General features: G+C 34.9%; 1 protein-coding gene across 1 annotated transcript; it reads left to right on the top strand.

Moving 5' to 3' along the window:
* Positions 1-6,498: 6,498 nt before the first annotated feature.
* On the top strand, positions 6,499-21,071 carry LOC138700972 (reticulophagy regulator 3-like). Its single transcript, XM_069827424.1, has 6 exons — positions 6,499-6,986; positions 7,076-7,237; positions 12,563-12,668; positions 12,899-13,088; positions 17,975-18,133; positions 19,231-21,071. The coding sequence occupies exons 1-6, from the start codon at positions 6,769-6,771 to the stop codon at positions 19,821-19,823; spliced, it is 1,428 nt and encodes a 475-aa protein (XP_069683525.1). The 5' UTR covers positions 6,499-6,768; the 3' UTR covers positions 19,824-21,071.
* Positions 21,072-22,493: the final 1,422 nt, after the last annotated feature.

Raw genomic sequence — 22,493 nt, 5'->3', positions numbered from 1 at the left:
AGAAACAAAGACGAAACGTACCAATGCTAACATTATGTGCACAATAAATGTCGCAAGAGAGCTATTAAGCACTCGCCATGTGGGAACGGTAAGTTTGGCAACTCAACCGTTGTCACCATAGCAACAGCCTACCACGCTATGTGACATTCAGTTGTTTTTCCGATCGCATCGCTCCTGTCATGTCCCATCTTTATAAAAAAGAAGTATAGTGTAATGTGGAGTCAAAGAGTGTGTGTTCTGAAATTGAGTCAATTTTAATCCAAATGAGAACAGGAAAGGAAACTGATGGAGAAGAAGAAAAAGATTAAAGAAAAGAGGAAAATGAAAACAGAATAGAAGAAAGAGTGTAGGGATAGGAGAATTCGCATATTCTCACACACACGCGGCTGGTTATTGAACGATTCCCCCCCCCCCTTTTCAGGTACCGGCCTAGAAACGAAAAGAGTGCCAATCTACGAAGTAAGGTGCAAATGGCGGAGTTTCGCAACGTTCCCGTGCGTGATCTGTGCGATAGACACTTGCAATTATCTCGGAGTAGGTATGTATCATTTGCGCAGGAACTGGGTCACAATAACCTCAGAAACATTCAGGCAGCGGGCTTTGACCGGGGTCATAGACTCCCTAGATTTGGCTTGCAGCCCATCCGAACCAGTCCATTCGCCCCACTCCGCAAATTGCACCATAACTCGGCATCACGACCGGTGGGCTCCTCTGCCTCCGTCGCGCAGACAGAGAAAGTGCTCGATTCTGCCATTTCGCGTCCTTGTGTAGCCGCCGCCGTTCACTTCGGCATTTGCCTTTCTTCATAGTATATCGTTAGGAAATTACAGAAATTAAAAAAAACTGCGCTCGGGCGTGGGTTCGATTCCCTCTTGGACTAATTATCTGGTTGGGTTTTTTCGATATTTTCCCCAACCGTAAGGCAAATGTCAGGTAATCTATGGCGAATCTTCGGCCTCATCTCGTCAAATACCATCTCGCTATCACCACAAATTCCATCGATGCTAAATTTTATTTTATTTATTTATTTATTTATTTATTTATTTTATTTTGCTAATAATTGTAACATAAAATATAATATATACAGAAAAACTTTAGCTCGCCCCTGAAGGAGTAGAACTCGTGCTCAGGGGCGGATTCCTGAATTGAAATTAATAAGTATACAATAGACAATTTGTCTTATGTCTACTATGCAATTATAATATATAAATTTAAATTTACAATTTTTCATTTTTTTTTTTTTATAAAATCCATACGTAACCTCGTAGTTCATACAGGTCGTGAAATAAGCAAGTAAAAGAATTATATAATATATATTATTTTAGTGCCCCTAGCTTAGAGAGGCACTGGACAACTTTCCCCCCCCCCCCATATGTTGTACGCAACAGGGAGCTGATGACAGCACTGAAAACCACAATTCAGAATATTAAATGGTTCTCAATATACGAGCGAAGCAATTTTGTCCACCACTGCTGTTGACGTCACACTGCCGTACCCATGGCTTGCGATCGCGATGTGTAAGCTCGCAACTACTTAACGCCACAGTCAAGCATATACAGTCGCGAAGCTCAATACGTAGTAAATATGCAAACATTAGATAGTTGCTTACCACTAGGATCGCTAATATCGCCTCATTACAGGCAATGCAAAATAGTACCGTCACAGTCTATTGTTTCTAGCACCCTCAAAACTCAAGCTTCGTGACTGTATATAGTAGACTGTGTTAACGCTTTGTTATGAAAAGACGAACTGTTTTTTTTTTTTTTTTTTTTTTTTGCGATTTGGACATTTTAATTACAGTGAATGTAACGTGATTAAATAAAGCAGGAACGGGCCCCTTTAACTGTAGAGTAGATCACAGTAATATGAAATTTGGTATCAATTAAAAATATATAGGCCTAATTCATTATATTTTTTATGCTCGACCATGCCGAAATGTACTAATTATACATCTGGTAGCAGTCTTTTAATGCATGTCATTAAAGTACACCTACTCATTAAAGTACAGGTCTTCAGCCAATGATAACTCAGCTTACATGTGTTCAGCCAATGACAAGTCAGCTTTGTACCGTTATAAAACCGCAAGTATCGATTATTCTCGGATATGCAATCGAAAGAGAATTAGCGAAAAGTCACGGAGGCTGGGAATCCAATACTGTCGCAGAAGGTTATGTTCTGTTACTATAATAATTAGCGTTAATTGTAAATAATATTCAAATAAATTCAATTTGTCATCTCGTTTTTCAATGTCGAATTCAATAATCAAGGTTATAATATTATCAAGTTTAACGGGACTACGTCAAGGTCAATGACATTATTGTTCCTCGGAAAAAATCAATACTTTCGCGTCTGCGCACATCTCACAATTCACGACCTAGAACAAGGTCACTTCCGATCTTGTCAGTTACAAATAAAATGTATACATCTGAATACCGGTAATTTCAAGTTAGAAATATGGTCGAGCATAAAAAGTCGTACGAAACTCGCCTATAATGGTAATTAAGAAGCTCGTATGAAAATTATGAAACGAGCTTGCGCTCGTTTCATAAATATCCATACTCGATTCTTAATTACTATCATTATAGGCTCGTTGCATAATGTACTATTATCTAAAGCAGAATAGTTGCATGTTTAAATTTTCATACCGGTAATGAACGTTTAACAATTTATTATTATTATTATTATTATTATTATTATTATTATTATTATTATTATTATTATTATTATTATGTTCGTGTCCCCCCTCGAAAAGAGATCGGAATAGTCCTGTACGCAGACGGATACGAATGAAAGAAAATAAACCTAGAGAAGAACATAAAATCTAGAGAAACTTCGAAGTACGTGTTCTGAAATATCCCGGCTGGGAAATGACACGAATATTATGCTGCAGTTTAGAATGTGGCCAGGAACAAGAATAGAATTTTATTGCGTCTTTCATTGTCGAAAGTTGTTCATTTGTCTTTCTGACGTCAGTAAACATTATTATCAACACGGTGTTATGGAGACGTGACAATTCGTTAAATTTTATGTCTTTAGGAGCGAAGTACGTTCATTAAAGGTCTTGCAGCGCGACTTTTCCAGCGAAGCATTCGAAGTGTCACGTATTTTTGATCAACACAGCTCTGCTAATCAACAACTGCGACGCGATCAACCAGATTACGCTCAGAATCTCGAAAAAGTTCGATTAGACGTAGAAAAATTCCCGATAACATTGGTACTAACGTGCGAGTTGAAACATAGGCTCTGAGAGTGTTTTGTCATTGCATGTTACCATCTTAACAATTTGTCGATTCCATCTTTTCAAGAGTATGCAAACGTTGCAAGTTCCTAACGGTTTATAGTGCAATGCTAATAATAAAACAACCTTGGCATTCTTGTTTCCTGCAATCTTTGAATATACTGAACAAAATTATTAAGATATTCTGGAATTTTATGAACTTGAGTATAGATTTGTAATTAGTTTGAGACTGTGTGTAATACCTTACAGCATTTATGGGAGAAAATTACTTTTCGTGTAGATTCTGAAGATTTTGTGTTTTAGATTTCTACAAAAGCCCATAGCCAAATAGGGATCAAAGTTAGGCTATACTCATACTGAAAAAAAAAGTTTATATATATAGGTGATTCATAGAGAACATCAGCTCAAAGAATTTGAGTGACCACAAGACCTTGAATACAATAAACATGTACAGTATAATGTGATTTGAAATACTGTATTAAGGAAAAAAGAAAGTTAATTGTTAAAGGCAAATAATATAAGTGGATTAATTGAAATAGAGATGATGATGTAATATTTGAAGAGAATCCTTGATAATATTTTGTTTCTGTGGCCAGCTCACAATTCACCAATATTTGTTTATCACACGATGCAAAGGACATTAGTCTGTTTGTTAGAAACAGAAGAGAAAATAAATTTATATGTTCATATTTATACGAGAAAATACTGTTAACAGCACTACCCAGAACCCTTAAGTAATAATAATAATAATAATAATAATAATAATAATAATAATAATAATAAATCTGTATTGGGCTCGTATTTAAACAAAGAGGGTGAAGAAAAAAATGTCTGCTTTTTTATCTTCAGTTTAGTTGAGGGGGGGGGGGACTTCTAATTACAAGAGGTCCTCCTCTCCATTTCTCCAAGTTCATTCATACCCAAAGGTGCAGAAGAGGAATTGCATGACCTTAGTCCGTACAAACAAAAGAAAAAACAAAGACTTGTTTTTGTTTGCTGGAGAAATGACGCAGAAATTGCTGACAACAGAGTAACTACAGTTCATGATCTCAGCAATTAACGTGTGCTTTCTCGAAATCTAAGACTGGAGAAATCACAAATATACGACATTTACCACTTATTTATAAGGTGATCGTCTTTCGTTACCTCGGAAATAATTTACGTAAGACGTGCCTATTGATTTATCACTGCTGCGTTGTGACAGTTGAATATCGGATGAAATTATTGCGTAATATTTATGAAAGCTCTTTATGGGCGGGAAAAGGATATCAGTCATCATTGTGTTTTTGATGTACTGTAGGTCTATACAAGTTCAAGTTTCCCGGAAAAGATAAGGAGAAAAAGCAAAAATCCTGTACGATCAAAGCATGCAATTACGTAAATAATGAAAAAAAAAAAAAACGCATTTTATGAAAGGATTCCTACTTTTTCTTGAAGTACATTTTACGCAGTAAGTAAAGAACAGTTAATTTGAAGTAAAATTGTGACATATTAATTTTTAAAACCGTTACTTAATTCAATATATTATAATATCCTCCTATTGACGCGAGGATTATACATCATATATTTAAATATTGTATTATATCTCGGATACTTAAATTTGAGAAGACTCCCGCCCTTTGTGGATGTCGAATGTTTTTCATAATGCTCGTAGGAATAAGTGACAACAATGGCACGATAATATTACTTTATTATTTTAACATTTATTTAATTAATTTGTACAGAATAGAATAATGTAAATCGCGTAAAGGCCTGTGATTATTGGGATGAAGAGCGATTTAAAGAAAAATTGTGTGGGTTTTAAATTTACATTCTACAAAACTACAAAATTGTGACACAGGAAACCTGTTCATGTTATACGGAGGTTGGCAACATTGTAAGGCCAGAGACTTGTCAAACCGAGGATTTTGAGAACAATGTATGTTTTTTTATATGGTGGGAGAGTGGAAGGGAGAGTGTTTGTTCATTGTCCACCCCCAAAGGTCCGAGGACCACATAATGACCCGGAGACCCTTGTGGCAGGTATATGTGTTAAGGGTTGTCCAAGGGCTGACGATTAAATAGCCATGTGGTAAACTATTCATCCTGTGGTGGACATAAACAGAGCCAGTTCCAGAAGGTTGTTTAAAATTTTGTTATTTTTATTACATTTTTAAGACGAAATAACAAACTCAATTCCACTTTAATAATCGACGAATGCACACTTGTGCGCATTTTCTATTTATTAATTCCACTTTAATCAAATTATCCATTTTAGGAGAGGTAAAGAGACACATAAGTAGGCCTAAAGATTTGCAGACTGAAAGCTGACAGACATCCGGAAATGTTTTCGCTTGCAGAATGCAAATTTGAAGAGATGAACGCTATTTAGGATGCCTGTTTTGTGAACGTAAAGAAAAGAATATAAGTTTATTTATAACTCTATTACAAACATAACACATTTTTTAAATTCTGAAGCAGGAACAGATACCTACCTATCACACAACTTTCCCGTTGTTTCATCATCATCATCATCATCATCATCATCAATATTATGATGCCGTCTATATGTAGAAATGACTAATTTACAATATTCTAATTAATTGAGATTTTAGAAGTTAATTTAAAAATAACATTCTTGTTGCTTAAATTTTTTCCTAAATTTAAATACATATGTAATGTATATTACATAGTTATTTTTTCAGAAATGTTTCTCAAAAGAATTGTGTAAATCCATGTCAATAAAGAATATCTGATAACTGAATATAATTATGTGATACAAGCATGTGATTCTTATAATGATGTGCTGTTTTTTATGTACGGTACCGGTATCGTATCAAACATCTAATTTTGTTAGCTTTTTTTCTTAAAAAAAAAAAAGCAATATTTGAATCAGTGTCGAATAATACTAACTCCTTTCTGTACATTTGTTTCCTTTTGGTAGTAACAGAAACAATGATACAAAAATACGACAAATTTCGGGATATCGTTATGATCTCTGTTTTCTGTATTGTTTAATATTAATTTATTTCGCTTTTATTATTGTACAACGAAATTTTGTAAAATTACGTGTGCTTTTGCGTCAATCGTACGAATGATCAATTACGGTATATTGCTCGATATTTTCGTTTTCATCTTCCAGACTACTGTTTCATTCGTATTTGTCATGTAAGCAAGAATTGATGAGTAATATGTGTTTTATCCCCTCCACGTTCACTACTCCCCTCTCAACATGGCGCTACCCTGAATTTCTTTACCATTTGCCAACGACGTATTCCTACTTGCGTATTTGAGACTGTCGCTCCTTCTCTTTGGTTATTCTTGTGTTGTGTGTACTCAAGGTCAGGTGGTTGGCAGCACTGGATTGCGCATTGCTAAATTCATTTATCTGTTTATCGATAAAAATAACGCGTAAAATGTAAAGGGTGAAAGAGAAATACTTGAAGATCTTCCACTGAGACCATTGAGAGGTTTGGACGTTTGGTTCAATAAACCAGTAAGAAAAATATAGTGAGTGAATAACTTTTAACATTTTAACCAAGTGTAGAAAAATGGCCATAACTAGACGAGTGACAGATTGGTTTTCGCGAGTTTGGCACTGGAAGTTTACGAGAAATGAAACAGCTGTGCGTGTTGTGTCTGAAGAAGAACATCTTACTAAAGCATTAGGACGATTTGAACCGTATGTCATAAGAGTTCAAAAGGTTTTGATATGGGAAAAACCGCTTATCAGTGTACTTTGTGTGATAGCTGTCAATCTTCTTTTTTGGTAAGTTACGTGATTTGATAATAAACCAAATTATTTTGACACATTACGAATGTTCAGATTCTGATTTTGTTTTTCAATAATCTTTTTAGGTTAGCTGTCAACTTCGAATGTCGTTTTTATGGCTTTATATTTTGGATGATTCTTGCGGGATTTTTATACGATATGTGGGTAGAGCGAATTTGGCCAGAAATTTCAGTTGCAGCAGAAGCAAGAATGAGAAGTACAGATGAATGGACACCAGTTCATCCTAGGTAATAATTTAATTTTATGATAATCTGTGTTGCATACTTGACATTCCTATAGAGAACATTAAGAGCGAACTTACATTCTGAATTTCTACCATACACAAGTTTTTAATTCGTTAAGCAACCATTGTGATCAAGTGTCATTCATTCTGGTAATGGTTATTTCTAGTATGAAACGCTTACATAAAAAAAATGTGGTTCCTGGATTTAAAATGTGTGAAATTAATCTGTTACATTAAAATTAATCTCCAAGGAGTTAGGCCAGGAATTATTTTTAAAATTGTAAGTTAGGTTACCATAAGTTGTAATAAAAATGCAGGTAGTAAGGTGTAATACAAAAAAAAAAATTCTGTAACTACACTGACATTTACACCCTATCAAATTACAAATTTATCCTTTATACAATATTATTCACTTAAAATCTAATTTTTTAAAATTATAATTCTTTTACTATATTTTACTTGCATTACAAGGAAGAGGGGACCATCATAAGATGTACAGTTGAAAAAAAAGGCAGCATGCTATGCTGATGTTGCTCATTGTAGATGTTGTAATTGTATATATACTAATTGCTATTACAGGCTTCGTTATAATGAAAGTAAATTAAGTGTTATGTAATACCACTATACCTCAACATACGAGTAGCAGCCAATTGTATCGAGAAATATGTACAATAATAATATCTCTCTCGAGGTACAATTTTTGTCGTTGAATTTCTTATTCCAATGTGAGCGGAACGGATCTTCTAGTCCACGATGATGATGATGATGATGATGATGATGATGATGAATTTCTTAAATTTAAGCTTAAGATAAGATTAAGTTTAAAATTAGCGTACTGTTGAGCATTTCCAATTTTCGTTTGTGTCATGAGCAGACTGTGAAATTTATGCACTAAAATTAGAAAATTCAGTCATTTATGCACTATTTGCTTAAAAATGTACCGGTACCGAAACTAAAATAAATCGTAGAGTAAATATTACTGCTTATAAGCAAACATTCTTATGGGGCAGATAAAAAGTTAATTAATTTTTTCATTCACTATGTTAATAATGTAAACAGGTATTTATTGTGAGGGAAACCACTACCTGAAAGCCGTATGATGATGATGATAAATACGAATGTGAAAAAAAAAAAATGTTTATACAAATTTTGGCCACTGGAGCGCAATTACGAAGGGCGTCCAGAAAGTAAGTTTATAGAAAGAAAATACAATTTCATGGAAAGATTTATTGGAACAGATACAGCAATTATTGTACTATTTTTTTTAACATATGCCCCATTGAAATTGAGACATGTGTCATACTGTGGGATCAACTTTTGTATCTTGTGTCGTAGAAGTCTGCCGTTTGCAATCAGAACCAGTGTGTGACAGCCATCTGGACCTCTCTTTTGATCACAATATATTCGATATAATGTACTCTTGAATACAGAGTGGAATAAAGTATTCATATTGAACCTATAAGACATGATTAGCAAGAAGTTTTTGAGTAAATGTGCATTCAGTAGAAATATACACTAGCATGCATAAATTTTCTGCAATTTAGTTATGTATGAGTACAGAGAAATTACTAACACTTTTAATTTCATACCCAGCCATGTAGTTTATTAGTTTTCTTTCTAGATTAATAATCAGTTAGTCTTTGTAAACGAAAAATGTGTGTTGTGATATGGCACCGTTTATATTTAAGAATTGCTAGAACACATTTGCAAGCCCAAACTAGTCTGTGTTGGAGGAGTGGAATGACAACGCGAATTGAAGTATTGTGACGAAGGCAGCTCCACTGCCTCTTTTAGAAGTACCAACGTTTCTACTTTTGTGCATGGCATCGTGCAATTAGAAGGAATTCAGTAACCACTAGAGATTCCGCAGGAAATGACATGTCTTTCTTGCACGTACTTCTGCCATATACATCTAACGCCTCATGGTGCCATCTGTGAACAGATTTACGAACCATGGAGGGACGCTATCTAGGTGCCGACACCAGAATTATTTGTTATGTACACTACACACTCCCTTCCCCTCTGCCCCCCACATAAACTGCGATCAAGAAAGATCTTTTACTCCAGGCCCGGAAAAACTGTTACACGTATATTCCACGTGGAGGGACTCTTAGTCACGTGTAATAAAAGCAACCATGTTGCAACTGCATGTTTACTTCCTGTTTTGTGGGCTAGTCAGATATATGCTGGCGCAATTTTGTGTAACCTTGCCAATATCTTTGTAATTTTCAAGAAGGATATGTAATGAAACGATAAATTATAATTTAAACATCTTTATCCCTAATTTCCAGATACTACAGAGATGTTGTTCTTTTCTAATGCCAGGCGTTTGACAATAAAGTCATTTGACCTCTTGCACTCCAATATTTTTCAAAGATATTGTCATGGTCAGCCACTGACACACAGATTTTGAGATGTTCCGAATCCATTTCTTGGTTTGAGTTGCACAATGGGCAGTTAGGGGACTGATATATTCCAATTCTATGCAGGTGTTTGGCCAAAGAGTCATGGCCTGTTGCTAATCTAAATGCAGTTACAGACGATTTTCGTGGTAAATCGGGAATTAACTGTGGATTATGATGCAGAGAGTTTCATATTTTCCCTTGAGATTGAGTCCCCCAATCGGATCTCCGGGTGGGGACTACTTTAATGGTGCAGAATCAACTAAACATCTTACAATGGAATGCTGCCGGTATAACATCAGCTAAGACAGGGCTGGCCTAAGCCCTTATGCACGGATCTTATAGTTTTGAAACACTTCAAGATTTTTTTCTCAGATTTGTGGCCTATTCATATTTACATGATTTTTATTTCAATACTGAACGACGTTCTGCATGTCACAGTTATGTGCATTCATTCAAAGTCTTTTGCCCAAGGGCAGGTCTTTCACTGCAAACCCATCATTCTCCAGTCTCCTATTTTCTGCCTTCCTTTTAGTCTCTGCATATGATCCACATATTTTAATCATCTATCATCTGATATCTTCTTCTGCCCCAAACTTTTCTCCATTAAGCATTCCTTCCATTGAATCCTTCATTAGGCAGTTTCTTCTCAGTAAGTGACTCAACCAATTCCATTTTCTCATCTTTATCGTTCGTTCATTCATTCATTCATTCATTCATTCATTCATTCATTCATTCATTCATTCATTCATTTCATTCATTCGTTCATTCATTCATTTTATTCCATAGATCTTACATGAGCAATGAAGCTTTAAGATGTGGAATAAGTCAAAATTTTACAATATTACAATTACAATTTTTACAGTTTTACAATTTAGTAATTTTCTACAATTTTGTGCAATTTTTTACAATATTTTGGCGAGATGTAGTGAGATGAGGTGAGGTCCGAGGATTCGTCAAAAGATTACCCGGCATTTGCCTTTTGGTTGGGGAAAACCTCTGAAAAACCCAACCAGGTAATCAAATCAAAGGGGGGTAATCTAATCAAAGGGGTTGATGCCAAGGACTCGCCATAGACCATCCGGCTTCAGTCACACGGCTGGGGAAAACCTCGGAAGAAACCATTCAATGAGATCAAAGGAGGATCCAACCCAAGCCTGATCAGCAGCCCAGCATCATTCTTTCTTCACTCTCTCTTTCCAACACAGCTTCATTTCTTATTCTGTCTGCCCACTTCACATGCTCCATTCTTCTCCATATCCACATTTCAGTTACTATTGGAATGGATTTAACTCTCTTAAACATTGTTTAAAACTGGAGTTCAGTATCACAGAATTCCATTATAAGAAAAAAATTAAAAAACAATAACATTGTAAATTTGTTTTAGCTGCTTGTGTATAGGATTGTAAATTTTAATGTCACAGCAATAAATATAGACTAAGGAACAGGAAGTGGTAAAGATAGTATCACAAACCACCCAATGGATAAACGTTTCTTCCCAAAACATAAATTAACACTTGCCTAACACAAACAGGTCCATAGAAGCACACAGTAATGTTATAATTTGTATTATGGTTTCAGTGGCGGCTCCTGCGTATTTCTTAAGAGGAGGAAAGAAGTTAACAGTACGAAATGATACCTTCTTGAATGAAACATGCTACATGAATTAGCCTGCATGCATACATTTAAGACCAGGTAGTGCTGGGGTTGGCCTTCCCTTCTGTACAGCAATAATCTGTTCTTGTAAACTGAGTTTCCTAAATTTTACAAAATATATTATGTTTTCACTTCCATTCATTGTTGAATAATTGCACAAATTAACAATTACAAGGAAATTCACAATCTCGCAGCATTTCTCGCGCACACTACAGCATCACACGTGTTGGAAGAGACTATAGCTACTAACACGTAATCGGAACCGTTTTACGGAAATGGGAATGGGAAATAATCTGAGGAAAGTGAGAACACTGCACCCACCCACGTGATCTGTGTTGCCACATGTACATTTTACAAGTTCAGTATCAAATGCTTTTGAAGAATGTCAGGTCTTTTGGCTGTTGCCCTGTCTAGTAGACAACGAATGGAAGTGAATTTCACGGGCCAAAAGACCTGCGATACTAACGTAGAACTAACTACTTCCTCTTTGTTTTATATAAACCCTTAATTTCCAGATATCCTTGAAAGATTCAAACCATGAATAGTAGCCTATATAAAATACAATGAATAATATTTTTTATTTATAATTTAAAAAAAAAAGTTTGTATGGTTTCTTTCATAGCTTTGCGTTAAAACTGTTTTTATTGTGCCTCCTACTAGATGTGTTATTATCTGGTTGAATGCAAAATCGTTAGATGGCAGCAGTAGCGAGCTTGCTGCACGACCAGTCAGTTTCTGTTTCCCGCCCATGCGCTGATTCAGAGGAGGATCTCCTCCCTATCTGTTCATTTACTTGCTTTGAAAGTCTGCTTCTTTCTCTGGCCGCTAGTGCGCTGTTGTCTATGTGTGTTAACTGCAGTAAAGGAGGAATGGATTGACTTTCCTCCACACAAACAATCTCGCATCTTTCTCACAGTTTTCTAGCAGCACATACGCGCGCGTCGTTTAAAACTCGATCAACCGAGGTTTTCTTATAGCTGAGAACTTAAAAATTATCGAAACTTCCTTGAATTTCAAGGCACATATTTTATTTGGCATTTACTTTCAAAATAAAAAAAAATGTGAGGAGGACGTTCCTCCCTTCCCTCCCCCAAGGAACCGCCACTGTATGGTTTGGTATTTCAAATTTATTCAAGTGTTGCGTTTTTTTTTTTTTTGATCGGGAGTGTATAAGATGGGAGTTAAAAATGAAACATACATTCAGTTGTTAGAGTTAAAGTAATTTAAAATCATTTATTTATCATAGATTTGCAATGTTTCATTTTTTTCAGTGTTTTAAGTGTACCTGAAATCAGCCATTACCTAAGCCAAACTCACATGCTTCTCAAAGAGTATTACACCTGGCTGAAAAATCTTCGAGGTGATCAGCCAGGCTTGGTAAGTACATCTTAGACTCAACTCCATTCAGACCATTAGCTTTCCATGTGGCAGATTTGGGTTCAAGTCCTGGCAAGGCCCACTGGATGAGGGTCACGTTTTTTAAGAGCCTCTCTGTTTTCTTAGTCATTCATAGACTGGAAAGTTTGACAATGAAGTTAATGCTTTGGATATTCTGATTTTACTGTCTTAACTTGAAGGCCTGCAGTAATATTTTGTTTATTCTGCAGTTCTGTTGTGGTATGAGTTGCTGTTTTATCGGCTTGACCCTGATTGGTCGGGCTGTTCCTGGTCCAGTCATCGCGTATGTTCTTGTTATGCTGCTGATGACAGGCCCTGGAGTTTGTATCCATCTTCTTCCTCCATCTGTCATCGAAAAGTTGCAGTTTTTTACAACACTCTTCAAAATAAAAGGCAAAGGTAGTATAGGAAGACTTAAGTTTGTTTATGTTAGTCTCCTGATTGCTGAAGTTGTACCAAGAGACCCATTTGGGACGAAATATTGGACAAATTCATGAGATTAGATCCAGCTTTGTAGATTAAGGTATATGTACACCCACAAAACGCAAAAAATGATGAAAAATTAGAATTTTCAAAATATGACTATTTCAATAGAGAATTTTCTTCCCTTTAATTTGATATAAGAATTTTCTATTTATGCCTTATGGCTTTTTAGATAAGTCCCATTTTCCAAAATTCTGCGTCATCAGCCACGGTCACTTCTACGAAGATCACTCCAAAAGTAATGCACAACATTTTTTAAAATTTATTTTTTATTCTAAACTTTTGCAATTTATGGACACCATAGATACATCCTTCCCCCTTGTATTCAAATTTAATTTAAGTCGTTCCCGTGAGTGGCGCCAGAGAGTAGCTCAGACGTGTTGGTTCAGACTTTTATCGTGCAGGTATACAGGCCCTCATTCCAAGATGGCGTAAGGCAGTTGAAAGGTGCGGGGATTATGTGGAAAAGTGACGTATTGTTCCTGAAGAAAGTATCTACATTCTATGAAAATAGCAAAGCTGTAAGCTAAAAATGTAATTTTTAAATAAATATTGTGGATTACTTTTGGAGTGATCCTCGTAGCAGTCAATCCCCTCGTCCAGCATTGCTTGTAAAATAAACTTCTTTCTAGTCCCAAAATAGATGCATAGATATCAGGGCATGATCATTAGATTGAAAACACGTTTTTACATAATGAAGTAATTTATAATCTTTTACTGTTAGTCATAAAACTGTAAATTTGTGTGTCAGTGATGTTGTACGTCATTTTAATAAGAATCCAAAAGGAGAAATTAAAATTCTGAGGAGGATGAGCATAAACTCTGGGACAAGCACCATCGCAGGATTTGTTGCATCAATGGAAAATAAGGACAAAAATGCCAAAAAAACATTCAACACCTGAAGTTAAAACAAGGCGGAGGTATTTGAGAGGCAGAAAGAAGCTGAAACTGGACCGACATGAAGCTGCTTAAGGGGTGACATATGATGATGCAGTCTTCTAGGCTCTGAAAGTTTGTGGTTCATTTCCTGTAAATAGTAATTTTAGAATATTTAATTCTTTTAAACACGATATCTCAGTCAAATATGGTGATACCAAGAAGATATTGGTGCCATTTTGAAGCTTGAAATGTCCCCTAGTGCCTGACAATGAGTAAAATAACATTAATGTAGTTAATAATTATCTATGGATTTTTTTACATGATATATGCAACATAAAATATTGGTACAAGTTACATATATGGTAATATTTAATTAATGTAAATAAAAATAAAAAATGGCTCTATGTCAGGCACTAAAGAATAGTTTCAACTATAAAATAGTGAAGAAACTGTGGCTCTATCTTAAAAACTGCATGAGCTATCATGTTTCAAGTTATGTCAAAATTATAAACAAAATAGCAAATTAAGCTTTCAGGAATAACTCCCTGTAAAGTTAATTTGAATAATTTCGAGGGAAAAATTGTCCCGGGGCCGGGTATCGAACCCTGGACCTTTGGTTAAACGTACCAATGCTCTCCCACTGAGCTACCCGGGAACTCTACCCAACACCGATCCAATTTTTCCCTCTATATCCACAGACCCACCCACCCGGGAACAGACTTAGTGTGCACTCAAATGTTGGTTGCTTGACTGTTGTCAGCCCACTTTGAGGTCTGTGGATATAGAGGGAAAAATTGGATCGGTGTCGGGTAGAGTTCCCGGGTAGCTCAGTGGGAGAGCGTTGGTACATTATAAACAAAATAGTTTTTAAAACGAATTTAGACATAATTTCAAGGGATCTGTTCACTTTATTCTCCTTCTGGTACCATTCTCAATTGTATAAAAATTTTACAGAGCAAAATTATATAAAACAAAATATTTTGTATGTAAAGGTGTACATATACCTTAATCTGATTGCTGATAATGTTTCCTTCTGTATTCAGGAGAGTCAGGAAGTATTGACCTGCTGTAGTGATAGCCGAAAATAAGTTAATTATTATGTGTCACCAGATTAGAAAATAAATTAATAAATTCTTACCTATAAGAACGACCTCAAAGGGTTTTGTACAAAGATGCATATTTTGAAACTATAAACATCACAAGTTGTGTGCCACAAGATTGTTTTAGATCCTTTCTTATTCTTGATCATGGCAAATGACTTATCTGATAGGCTAATGTAAATACTGTATAGAACAGAAACAAAATTAGGGCCAGCTGAATCTTCCAAGTTCTAGTTATGACATACTACGCATGCTCAGTGCTTCAGGTGGCCCAAATTTCATTTCTGGGTTTGTACTAATTCAGTATTATTTGCAGATGATATGACTTTTTATTCTTCAAATCAAAGCCTGATCAGAACACTGAAATAGTGAAGTGGTTTAAGGTAATGTTTTATATCTAAATTTAAACTAATCATAATATATTGTTTAAATCTCTTCTGTATTCAACATTAAATCAACTCAGATTCGCCTTCATCAAAATGAACAGGAGTACAATTAGTTTCTGCTAAACAAGAAGTGAATAAAATTATTGCCAAAGGGAAAGTAAACAAAAAAATCATTCATACATAAATCTGAGAATCATAAAACTTTATTAAATTATAATTACCAACCAGAAATACAAAAGATACTAAAATTAAAGCCAATTTAATTTAACCTCATAAGAAATTGTCTGAGCAACAGCATACGGAACAGATGCATTATAGGGCCCACCCTAAATATAAAAATATGCAAAGCCACAAAAAAAGGTCAACGGAAGTAGCGTTTCGATCAATTAAATGATCGATATATGTTGTTTTCATTATGTTGCCAACCAATCAATATTGTTGTAAATTAGTTTGAGCATAATCATGGCGGCAATTTCGAATGCTATAGTTAAATATAAAAAAGAAATGGATCAAATTCTCCCTCTTGATTTAAAATGTAGGCCTCGAAATAGAAATTATGGAATTATAAATAAGTTGTAAACTATTTAGTAGCTATCCATGAATAAAAACATGTAGGCTATGTTTATGGTTCTTATATGAATGTGGTTTACTTAGGAGTGAAATGTTTTGCGAAACATGTAATCCTGGGATGAGACTGAAGAAATTTAAAAGTAAATGAGATGAACTCCTGTGGAGATGTCATTGGAAATTACAAGATATTAAAGTATAGACACAGGAACGCCATATCGTAGCACTTTGTGAAATCACTCGGATAACGGAGAAGACGAAACGTAACATCTCAGTGAGGTCCATGGTAAAATGCTAATTTTACACCAATTTTGTGTTTAATTCTTTGGTCCAGGGAAAATATTAGTAAAAATGTGTTTTTGTGAAAGACTAGTATTTTCCCTGGACCAAAAATGCAGTATAAAGGAGTAGAATTAGTATTTTATAATATATTATAAAGATGACTAATATGACCTTAATTTTATTGTTGTATTAATACCAATGTTGTATTGTTTGAAAGTTTAATGTTACTGTGTTTGAAGTTTAGCTTTGGTTTGTTTCTTTAACTTTATTTTGAATAAAATTTAATATATTATATAACAAAGGTGACTAATATGAGCTTAATATCATTATTGTTGGTTTTATTAAATTATACATGTTTATAGTACTATGTATTCAGTATTGTTAAGTGGCATACTTGATATAATAATCGAAAATATACAATACATAATCGATACTATGGGATACTCAGGGTGGGTCCTGTAATGCATCTGTTCCCAGCATGCAATCCATATAATAATATATAATTAGAATCAGCCAGCAATCATAATAGTGTAAAAAAACTGAAACTAGCACAACAAAGAAAAAATAATAAACCTAATTCAAAAGAAACCAAACCAGTAAAATATTATCACTGTTGAAGACGCTTAAACACAAGTAAGATTATTATGGATTGTTTACATTGAATACCAAATTGACATGGGAACACTATATAAATTCGTTGTGTGTTAAACTCTGAAGAATAATTTATTTATTAAAATATTAAAACATTTAAAATCTGTAGTACCCCAAACTTATCTTTAAAATTCATATTTTTACATTTTTCAGTATTGTACTTGTAATACCTTAAAGTATTCAGATATGGGGGATTAGCAGTGGTATATCCAAACTCATTCTAAAAAAAAAAAATTCCACGAATACTAAAAGGCTCTTCTTACAATGCACACTGTAGACCCTTATTTATCAGAGAAAAATTTTTAACTGTTGTAAAATTATACCTAATTACCAATAACTGTTTATTATGGTATTTGTAGCTTCAGCTCTAATCAACAGTAACAACAATCGAGGTTGCCAGGCAACGATATAAAACAAAAGATGTGAAATAAATGAATGCAGTGTATAAACAATTGAATGCTCTTTCAAATTTAAGTATAAAAATATAGGGATGCCATTTGAAATTTAAAGTGGGGGAAGCTGGGAGATGGGGATGAAATCTAAAATGCAATTAAGCCTGGTTTCAGACTTCTCCCTCAATATCTAAATTGACGTGTTTTTTTGTTTAAATTGAATCCAGTTTAAATAATTATTTAGACTGGGAAGTTTTGAAATAAAAGCCCTGTATATATCTTAAATCTGATTAGTGAAATATATAACTAGTCAGCCATGTATCCAATGGAGAGGAAAGGAGCTGGCCACCCTACCCAATTATCTCCTGCCTTAGTTGTCTCATGAGCGATGCCATATCGGTGTTATTTATGAGGTTCAAACCTGTCTTTGGACAGTTGAATAAAAAAATAATAGAAATCAGTAGCCCCATGTTCATTATAAGACAATTAGGACATGCCAGTGGTAAGCACTGAGATTACCTCATTCTTGTTACCATTGTATGCAGACACAGATAGTGAGGTGGAGGACTACTTACCAGACCAGACGGGGGAGAACCTGGCCTTGCTGCAGCTGGCTGGAGAGCCACTGGACTTCGAGAAGGATGATGACCAGGACCCCTCCCTGAACGGAACAGAGGACTTCGGCCTTGACACAGAGACTGGAGGTGAGTTGAAGGATGACTTATAGGGATACATTACTCCTTTCCCAGGAAAATTTACTCTCCATTCTAAAGATAACTTAGCCTCTAGTCCAGAGATAATTTACCCACAACGTCATTCTAGAGTTGATTTACCTTAAACTTCACTGTTGGCCTAGGTGGCGCAGTCGGTAGAGTGCTGGTGTTCTGTGCCCGAGGTTGCGGGTTCGATTCTGACGCAGGTCGATGACATTTAAGTGTGCTTAAATGCGACAGGCTCATTTCAGTAGATTTACTGGCATGTAAAAGAACTCCTGCAGGACAAAATTCCGGCACATTGGCGACACTAATTAACTTTGGCAGTTGAAAGATTCATTAAATAAAACGTAATAAATTTACTAAACTGCTCTGCCCCATAAATTGGGGATTAAGTGACTTAGGGGTGAACAAACTACAGATTATGAAAGATGAATCATTAAACTATATTTTGGGTTAATTGACGAAATTTTAATGTTTTAAGATTTTTCACTGTTTTCAAAAATTCATAGCCTTAAAAATATAGATATTGTAGACATACTTTCATTTGTTCGTATTTAAGTACGCTATAACCAGGGTGACCAGGTATCTGGCTTTTGGAGAACATATCCTCCATGCATTTAAAAATATAACAATATCTCCAGCATTTGTAAAATCTATGACTATTGAAAATTTACTCTTCATAACACGTGTTATTTCTTATTGTTTACGGGGGGGGGGGGGGAAGATCTATTTGGGTTGCGGTAGCAAAAAAAAAATAGTTTTTTTTATTTCCATTGATAATTTTGTCCCTAAACTAAATACAGGGCAATTACAAGTCTTGTAATATCTCTCTCTAGAAAAAAATAACGTGCTAATATAATGTACAGTACTTAATATATTTCTCTAGGAAAAAAAAAACGCGAGAGAAAGACAATCGGATAATCCACCAATCGGTTAATAGGAAGACGGATGATCGGAGTTCTACTGCATTTCTAACTAAACTGCCCAATCTAGAAGTGTTTGCATTTGCGAAAAATGAAGTAATTGTTGTCATTCTCGTAAATTTTACAGCTTGTAAAGTGTTACTTATTATTGTCTGTGAACAGATTCATCAAATACTCAGACTTCGTTTACAACTGGAGTAAGTGTGATGCCGTCACATGATGAAGGCAGCACTGATGGTTTGGATGTCAGTGAGTTTGACCTCGCGTCTTCAACACCGTCAACATCAGCACCGTCACAGCAGCAGAAGAAATCAGAATCCCAGCAGCACTCAGTGCACTCGCGGTTGGACCCGGATCTGTCTGACACGGATGATGAAGACATAGCAGGAATAAACTTTCAGAGTTCCCACTTCAACGGGGACAGCTCTGACGAGGACGAGAAGGCTTTCACCCAAGGTCTCACATTTTCCGAAGTCGGACAATCAACTCAGAGTCCAGCGTCTGTAGCAAAGGCGAGAGAACACCCGGCTCCTTCAGGTATCGGGGAAATGCTCACGTCGTCCGTCATGTATGCAGTCTCCAAAAATATCTCGAGTCTAGGAGCAATGGGCCAAAGTTTGTTGTCCACAGTCATTAGCAGTGGAACAAAACAGCCGGAACCAAAGAAACAGGCTCTGAGGAGGCGGGACGAACGTTCTTCATCAGATGAAAGCGAAGAAGATTTCGAAATGATTTCACAAGACGATCTGTCATAATGAACGTGTGGATTATTGTAGGTGGGAGTAACATAGGAGAAGTAAATAACATTAGACACTTCCGTGACCTGTAAGATGACGTGAAATTATACCCTCACAAAACACTTTTGGTGGGAACTTCCAATTGAAATTTTTGTAAGTGTATTTGCATTTTTTAAAAAGAAATATTGACCAAACTGTAGAAGCCAACTTTTATGGTTAAAAGTTTTTCCTTCTTCTTTTTATACATAGTTTTGGCCTCAATGACGAACTGCTGCATCACAAATTCAGCAGAATTGTAAAGAATTCAGTCTTTGGATCCTTGACTAGAAAAATTTAGATTTCATAAAACTTTGCGTCATGACTTAAGAATTTTTAAACTACTGTCAGAATTCTGCTTATGTAGAGTGATATTAGCTTCCAGGCTTTTTACTTTGAAATCAGAATTCTTCTGTGAGTATTTTTATATCCGAATCTTAAAGAAAATTTTGAGTTTGTATGTTTTTCTTGTAACAAATGTTTATTTTGAAGAGCTTACAAATTCAGAATTGAAAGTATTAGTCATTTGTGACTTTTAGAATTCCAGTAATCCCTTATTGTTATGGGACAGATTGTTTAAAACATTGTTATGATTCCAAGAATGTTTCTATAAATATTTACAAAGAAAATTGATATAGACTCCTGTAGTGTTTCTGGTTTTAATCCATCATTTTGATTTAAAACTATACTGAAAAGGAATGGTGTTTCAGCATGCATAAAAGACTGGCAAAACAGATCTTGAATTCTCAAAGGAGTATATACTGTTGCACATGGGTAACTTTTATTCCAGACATTGTTACTTCTCCTATGCTAACTGGTATGTTGGATAATAGTGTGAAAACCCATATCATGTACATAACTAGGCAATAAGTTGAGGGGTGATGTTTTGTATTACTGTTCCAAGATCTTAAGATGCATTGGTTGTTCAGGCTGGCTAAATCTCCCTGAATTATGTTCCTAATCTGTTACTTTTATATAAGTTTTACTCAAATTAATGTTACATAGTCAGAATTTGTTGCCAACATTGAGAGTTGTTCGAAAATTATGCCAGGATGCTTACAAGTTACCATAGTAACAAAGGTTTTCATTTTGATATAGTTCTGATGCCGAGAAAGAATCTTTCAGTGCCTCGAAATTTTATTCTTAGAATATTTCTAAATTATTCATTTGCTGTGTAAAGAAATTATGCATATCTTTTAGGTCGACTCTAAATAAACTGATATCTAGGAACTTTATAAAAGTATTTGATATTGATTGGATTTTAGTTGTTATTTTAGAATTATATTTTAGATTTAGAATTATATTTTAGGTTCATGTCAGCATAACATCTTGAATTCAGTTTAAGATTTCTTTGTTAAATGTTAATATTGTTAAGAAGACGTACTTCATTTTCACAGAAATGATGGACAATTAAATAACATTCAATTTTATGCGAAAATTTAAGTACAGGAAGAGAAAATATGTTTTTTTAGGCCGGGTGCACACAATCAGATGCGGAGTGGCTCTTTGCGATGAGACATTTTGCTTTATCGTGTCTCACAACTCCTTCTTAATACGGTCTACTCATGACTACTGATTTGCTGGCTGTGTAGGATTGGAAAAATGGCCTAGGCTAGAAAATGGCGTCAATGAAACTGTCTATATAAAATATTCTATTGCATTTGATTATTATTTCCTAAGGACGCCTAATATGCCTAAAAATATATACAATTGAGAGCATCTTATAATTAAATATTACTAATGTAGTGTAAAAATGTCGTTATGACTACTTCACGAGCCACAATAATAAAAAATATGTTACATTAATATTTAGTGATAGTATAGAGCAAAGCAGTAGGCCTACTACAAATAATAATTATTATTATTCACATGGTGCTTTCATCTGATTTGCAATTTCCTCACATATTTTTAGAAACCACGTTATTGTCGTGATATTGTTTCAAAGTATAGAACGTATCTTTCCTGTACTAAAACAAATAATTTATCCACATTGAGCTCCATTATGAATAATGTGCATACACAACAATAGTATCTGTAGATAGTGAAAGAATGTACAGTGAAACCTTGCATTTATGGACATCGAAGGGACGTAACAATCTGTCCGCATCTGGGAGGTGTCCTTTATTGGGAGGGAGGCTCCCTAATCTAACAATAAATTTATAATATGCATTATGTATCCTTTCACACTTTAAATGAAATGTTGTTGTTTTCTAATGCCAGGCATTTGACAATAAAGTCATTTGACCTCTTTTAAATGAAATGTATTACTGTAATTTAATTCTAAATTCAGTATACTACAGTAAATTCTTTGCAACTTTGAACTACAGTAGATAGGACCGGAAAAGGAAAATACAGTACTGTGCCATGCATTTTTATTCTAGGTCTACAGCTATGCAGTACTGTAATTTACTCTTTTGAACTTAACCTTTACGTTGAGGTACCATGTCTCTCGAAACAGAACTGATTGAAGTGAAGAGAATAATCCTACTAACCCTATCGTGTATCGAATACAATTTCATGTACCTTATTGTCTTCTTTCATGTTAAGGAATTTCTGCACTAAATTTTCCATTTTTGTAACACATTGAAATGCAAGTTCTGTCCGCAGTCAGGAGGTAAGACAAGCTTTAGAACTGTGAAACAGCTTTCCGTG

This window comes from Periplaneta americana, chromosome 6 (assembly GCF_040183065.1).
Source record: "Periplaneta americana isolate PAMFEO1 chromosome 6, P.americana_PAMFEO1_priV1, whole genome shotgun sequence".
Lineage (NCBI taxonomy): Eukaryota > Metazoa > Arthropoda > Insecta > Blattodea > Blattidae > Periplaneta > Periplaneta americana.
This window is presented reverse-complemented; position numbering and strand designations above follow the sequence as displayed.